This window comes from Haliaeetus leucocephalus, unplaced genomic scaffold (genome assembly GCF_000737465.1).
Source record: "Haliaeetus leucocephalus isolate CR32 unplaced genomic scaffold, Haliaeetus_leucocephalus-4.0 Scaffold287, whole genome shotgun sequence".
NCBI lineage: Eukaryota > Metazoa > Chordata > Aves > Accipitriformes > Accipitridae > Haliaeetus > Haliaeetus leucocephalus.
Genome location: NW_010972723.1, coordinates 31,154 through 37,103, shown reverse-complemented (window position 1 = coordinate 37,103; position 5,950 = coordinate 31,154). Strand labels below are relative to the sequence as shown.

At 62.8% G+C, this 5,950-nt stretch overlaps 1 protein-coding gene across 1 annotated transcript; it reads left to right on the top strand.

Annotated features, from left to right (window-relative positions):
* The first annotated feature begins 3,301 nt into the window (after window positions 1-3,301).
* On the top strand, window positions 3,302-5,299 carry SBK3 (SH3 domain binding kinase family, member 3). Its single transcript, XM_010570092.1, has 3 exons — window positions 3,302-3,473; window positions 3,705-3,907; window positions 4,613-5,299. Exons 1-3 carry the CDS (start codon window positions 3,302-3,304, stop codon window positions 5,297-5,299), a joined length of 1,062 nt encoding a protein of 353 aa, XP_010568394.1.
* Window positions 5,300-5,950: the final 651 nt, after the last annotated feature.

Sequence of the window (5,950 nt, the reverse complement as noted above, 5' to 3'; positions counted from 1 at the left end):
CCTCACCCCCATGGCCGACCTCTGCATTTCAGCACGGCTGGTACTTCCTTGGCAGAACACCGGGCGTGTGTGCCGCCAGCCGGACTCTGCCAGCCCCATCCCAAAATAGACCCCCCAGGAACGCGCCCTGCCAAGGGGGCCCAGATGTGAGTCAGAGCTGGGGGGGGGGAGGCAGAGACAAGGGGCGGGAGTGGCGTGGCCGGGACTGGGGACACTGGGGACGGTGGCAGAGGGGGACAGCGTCTCCTGGGGTTGGTGCCAGCCCCATGGGATGATGCCCCAGTCCTAGGCATCACTGCAGGGCTGTTGTCCCCGCCCCTGTCCCCAAACCATCCTGCCCCACATCTGGGGGTCTGGCACCCACAGCTTGCTCCCGGTCCCTGCCCCACAGCCCACCGGGAGCCAGCTGACATGTAGGTGGGTGAAGCTGGAGCTGTGAGATGCTGCGTGACTTCGGGGGACACACAACAAAAACCGGACCTCCTGTCCTCTCAGGGAGGTGGCACCAGGGAGGGGAAATTGAGGCAGGTGGAGGGATGCCCGTGACTTGCTGCATCCTCCCAGGATGCCACTGTAGCAGGATGAGGGGTCATGGCCAGACTGGGGTTGAGGCTGTGCTGGGACGTGGCAGTGGTGGTGGGGCTGTGCTGGGACGTGGTGGTGGTGGTGGGGCTGTGGCAATGAGCTGGGGCAGGTGGCATGTGGTTATGGCATGACCGGGTTGTGTCGTGGCATGACCGGGTTGTGTTGTGGCATGACCAAGCTGCATCATGGCATGACCGGGCTGTGGCATGGCATGGCTGGACTGTGTCATGGCATTGCTCAGCTGTGGCATGGCATGACCGGGCTGTGTTGTGGCATTTCTGGGCTGTGCCAAGGAATGACTGGACTGTGTTGTGGCATTGCTGGCCTGTGTCACGACATTGCTGGGCTGTGTCATGACATGGTTAGAGTTGTGTTGTGGGATGACATTGTGATGGCATTCCATGGAGGACAGGCAGACAGGATGGGCTTGGACATGGGGGGACAGACGGGGCATTGCACATGGGGACAGACAGACATCAAGGAGCATGGCTTGGTGAAGCAGAGCAGACTGGTCTGATGGAGGGGCAGCACTTTGAGGAAGGACAGGATGGAGCATTGCATGGAGGGAGAAACAAAGGTGGCATGGGACAGCTGTCATAGAGAAATACGGGCATGGACAGACAGACAGCACGACACATGGCATGGTGGGATGGACAGAACAGGGTGCACGGGTGGATGGACAGATGGCACAGGCAGGGACAGCCAAGATTACAAGCTAGGCATGTGGGGACAGGTGGACCAAGCACTGTCTGAGATGGATGGATGGGTGGATGGATGGATGGACGGATAGACAGACAGTGTGGAGGACAGCTTGCAGGGACGGATGGATGAGACTGTGGTGCTGGGGACAGACCCCCTTTCTGGGTAGACAAGCCGAATAGGGACAGACAGACAGTGCAGAGCAGCACGCTGAGGGACAGCCAAGAGGCCCGCACCCTGATTCCCCACCCTGCATTGGGTGCACCGAGCCTGCCAGGCCCAGCACAGCTCAGCCCCCATCCCTAGCTCCATCCTGTCCATCTGTCCCCCCATGCAATGCCTCCTGTCCCCTCATATCCATCTCCATTCTGTCTGTCCCCCCATGCAATGCCCTGCCTGTCCCCCATCTCCAGCTCCATGCTGTCCGTCTGTACCCCCATGCAATGCCCTGCCTGTCCTGCCTCCTGCCTATCTTTGGCCCTCGGCACGCATTGGGGCTGACACATGTTCCCGGCGCGCGAGCGGCAGAGATTAGCACGGGCCGGCGGCATGGGAGCGGGCAGGAAAGTCTGAGTCACAGCTCCCAGTGCTGGGGGTGGCTGGGGGGGCTGAGGGCACCCAGCCGTGCCCCAGGAGCACCTGACCCTGCTGGGACACACGGCGGGGGACGCAGGTGAGGCATGCACTGCTCCTGGGCTGCTCGGCTGTCCCCGTGCAACCCTGAGGGACACTCGACCCTGCCTTTTGCTTCTGGCTTGCTTGCATGGCCCTCTTGGCTCAGCCCCATGGCAGAGTGTGTGTGGGGGGGTGTGTGTTGGGGGGGGGGGGACGGGACAGGTTGGTTGTCCAAGCCCTGCACACCTGGAGGTGCTAGTGGTGGCCGTGACCTCACCGCGGCTGTAACGGTGCGGGTGGCTGCAGGTGGTGGGATGGGAGAAGGGTCCAGGGTCCTGTTTCAGGGCTGGGGATGGAGGAGAGAGGAGTCATCCCTGACTCCTTGCAAATGGGGGGATGCGGGGAGGGACAGAGCCAGTTCGTACCCCCTGCCTTGGGAAGATGTGGGGAGAGGGTGAGCCATGACCCCTGGCAAAGGGGAGGGTGTGGGGTGGGACAGAGCCAGCCATGACCCCTTGCAATGGGGAGGATGTGGGGAGGGGCAAAGCCAGCCTGTAGCCCTTGCAATGGGGGATGTGGGGTGGGAGAGGGCCAGCCCTGACCCCTTGCAATGGGGGGGGGGTATGTAGGGTGGAGGGAGGGAGCCCTGACTGCTGCCGTGGGGTGATGTGGGCTGCGATGCACAGCTGCCTGTCCCTCCTCTGGGAGGTTACAGGGCTCACTGCCTCTACTCTGGAGTGTGATGTGGGGCTGACGCTCCCTCCCACATGAGGACATGGGGGCTCAACGGAGTGAGTGTCCCAGCTCCCCATAGGGGGTGCTTGGCCCCACTGGACAGGGGCATTTTGGGGTCCCCATCACCTCTTGGCATGGGGCTGCACCTTCCCAACAGCCAGGACCCCCATGTCTACGCAATGCCTCGGGGAGAGCAGCAGGGCTTGATCCTGGCCAGGAACACTGTGCGGAGAGCTGCTGGGGTGGGACTGGGCTGTACTGGGCTGAGCTGGGCTGCATTGGACTGGACTGGGCTAAACTGGGCTGGACTGGACCAGGCTAGAATGGGTTGGGCTGGGCTGGGCTGCATTGGACTGGACTGGGCTGGACTGGGCTGGATTATAGAAGACTGGACGAGGCTTTTCAGGGCTCCACTAGGCTGGGCTGGGATGGACTGGATTGAGCTTGGGTGGGTTGGACTGGACTGAACTGGGCTAGACCAGGATGCTTCAGACCAAGCTGATCTGGGCTAAACTGGACTGGACTGGGCTAGACTGGGCCACACTGGGCTGTCCTGACTGGCTGCCCTGGGGCCATGAAGCTGATGCTGCCGCCGTCTCCCCATGCAAGGGGCTAGGGACGGTGGGGCTTTGCAGCAGTGCGGGGGGCTTGGCTCTCCCCAGAGCCCATGGAGGAGTCAGACGAGGACGGGGAGGACAACGAGGAGTTCCTGGAGCGGCTGATGGCGCAGACGGGCCGCGAGATGCCGCAACGGGAGCTGGAGGAGCACTACGCTGTGCTGGAGGAGCTGGGCAGCGGGACCTATGGCCGCGTGGTGCTGACGGAGCCCCGGGATGGTGGTGAGGGTCTCTGGGAGGAGGGGAGCGGGAAGGGTCACCCTGCTGCTGGCTCAGGCAAACTGCTCTCCAGATGTGCACAGATGTGCACAGCCCCACCACTGTGCCCGACCCACTCAAGCCAAACCCCAGCTCTGCCCAAACCACTCTATGCCAGACCCTGTCTCTGCCCCCCTCGGTGCCCCAGCTGGTGCTGACCCCCCCCTCTTTGGCTCCCCCTCCCCTGTTTCCCAGGCTCACCGGTGGTCCTCAAGCTGATGTTGAAGGAGAAGACGGAGCGGCGGGCGTTCCTGCGGGAGTATTGCATTGCCCTGTGCCTCTCCAGCCACACTGCCTGCCTGCGCGCCCTGCCCGTCGCCTTCGAGAGCGCCACGCACTTCGCTTTCGGGCAGGAGCTCGCTCCTGCTGGGGATCTGTGTGCCCTCCTCAACCCGGGGGTGCGTGCTGCCCCGGGGCTCTGCGGGAGTGGGGTGGGGGCCAGGAGGGGTGGGAGGAGGGAGGAGAAGGTGCCGGGACAGCTTTGCAGTGGGTGCAGTGATGCTGTGTGCGGGGAGACCCTTTGCAGTAGGGTGCACGGTCATGCTTTTTGTGGGGGACGCTCTGCAGTGGGTGCAGTGATGGGGTGTGCGGGGAGACCCTTTGCAGCGAGCACCCACTCATGCTCTGTGGGCAGACCCTTTGCCATGGGGTGCATGTCCACACCATGCATGGGAGGAGACCATTTGCAGTGGGTGCAGTGACGCCATGCATGGGGGGAGACCCTTTGCAGTGGGTGCAGTGACGCCATGCATGGGGGGAGACCCTTTGCAGTGGGTGCAGTGACACTGTGTGAGTGGATGCCCTTTGCAGTGGGGCGCATGGTCATGCTTTTTGTGGGCAGACCTTTTGCAGTGGGGTGCAGTGACACTGTGAGTGGCCGGAGACCCTTTGCAGCGGGTGCAGTGATGCCGTGCATGGGAGGAGACCCTTTGCAGTGAGGTGCATACTCATGCTGTGCACGGGGAGACCCTTTGCAGTGTGGGCATGTGGCTACAGGCTGCTGTGGGGCAAAGCACAGCGGTGCTGGGCAGGGGTCTGGGTGCTGTAGCAGCCCCTTTGGATAAGGGGCTGTATGGTGGGCGATGGTACCACCCTGCGTGCAGGAGGGCCTGGCAGAGGAGCTGGTGAAGCGCTGCGCGTCTCAGCTGGCCGAGGCGCTGGACTTCATGCACAGCCGGGCGCTGGTGCACCGGGATGTCAAGCTGGACAACGTGCTGCTCTTCGACCACGAGTGCCGGCGGGTGAAGCTGGGAGACTTCGGGCTCACCCGCGTGCAGGGCTCCGCAGTGGGTGCCATGTCCGGCACCCTGCCCTACGCCCCACCAGAGCTCTGCCTGCTCCAGGGCTCCGACACACTGGAGCTGGACTCCAGCCTGGATGTCTGGGCCTTCGCCGTCCTGCTTTTCTGCCTCTGCACCGGCTGCTTCCCCTGGGCCGTGGCTGCCAGCTCTGACCCCCAGTTTGAGGACTTCAGTGCCTGGCAGGGTGGTGTGGCGGGGCGGGGGGTGCCAGCGTCCTGGCAAGGCTTCAGCTCCGGGGCACTGGAGATGCTCCGGCGCCTGCTGACACTGGACCCCGACCGCCGAAGCCCAGCCATCGAGGTGCAAAAATACCTGTCGCTGCCCTGGGTGATGGCTCCCAGCACTGGGGGGCCGGCACCAAGCAGCTTCCAGTCCCCCCTTACCAGTGGCATGGGGGAGAGCCCAGGGGACACGGGGCAACAGGATGATGCCGGTGGGGGAGACGGGGTTCCCATGCCCCCCGCTAATGCACTGGCCCCGTGCCGGTAGCCAGTACCTCCCCTCCATCCCAGGGCTGGTATCGTAGCGGGTGCTCCCCAGGGATCTGGGCTCCCTGTCCGATGCCCGAGGCTTGCAGGGCTAGAAATGGGTTGCAAGAGTGGGAAGGAGAAGCAATGTCTCAGGCGGCACCTTGGAGACCCCAGCCCTGCAGCTCGATGCCTGGCACCTTGCAAACCCATGTCACTTGGCGGTGGTGACAACAGTCCACCCGAGCAACCGTTGCACGGCTCTGAGATGCACAAGGGAAACCCAGAGCAGAAGCCCCTCACAGGACAACAGAAAGAAACAGGAGGAGAGCAATTAATTAGAAAGAAATCCCGTTAAGACCAATGCAAAACCTTGGCAGAGATGGACAGTGAAACTGCTCAGCAGAAGAACCCAGAAACGCATCTGACCTTGACTTCCTTCCTGCACCTTAGGGTTGAGGAGGTTGTCAAGGGCTGCTGTTAATTAGGGAAGATGCTAAACAGCCTCCTGGGGGGGTTAAGGAGCTGGGGAAACAAGTGTAAGACCTCAAGGCATGCAGCTGAACTGGGGTGTGATGGGACTGGGAGGAGCTGCCAGGTTGATTTCCAGGACTTGAGTTAAAATGGGACAAACCTGGGATCAGGCTCTGTCTGGACAAAGCAACGGGCAGGG

Excerpts from the sequence above, each read along its gene's own strand:
- SBK3 (XM_010570092.1), top strand. The coding sequence starts at position 3,302 with ATGGAGGAGTCAGACGAGGACGGGGAGGACAACGAGGAGTTCCTGGAG. Across the intron at positions 3,474-3,704 it reads GACGGAGCCCCGGGATGGTG|GCTCACCGGTGGTCCTCAAG; the intron begins GTGAGGGTCTCT and ends CCTGTTTCCCAG. Across the intron at positions 3,908-4,612 it reads GTGCCCTCCTCAACCCGGGG|GAGGGCCTGGCAGAGGAGCT; the intron begins GTGCGTGCTGCC and ends CCCTGCGTGCAG.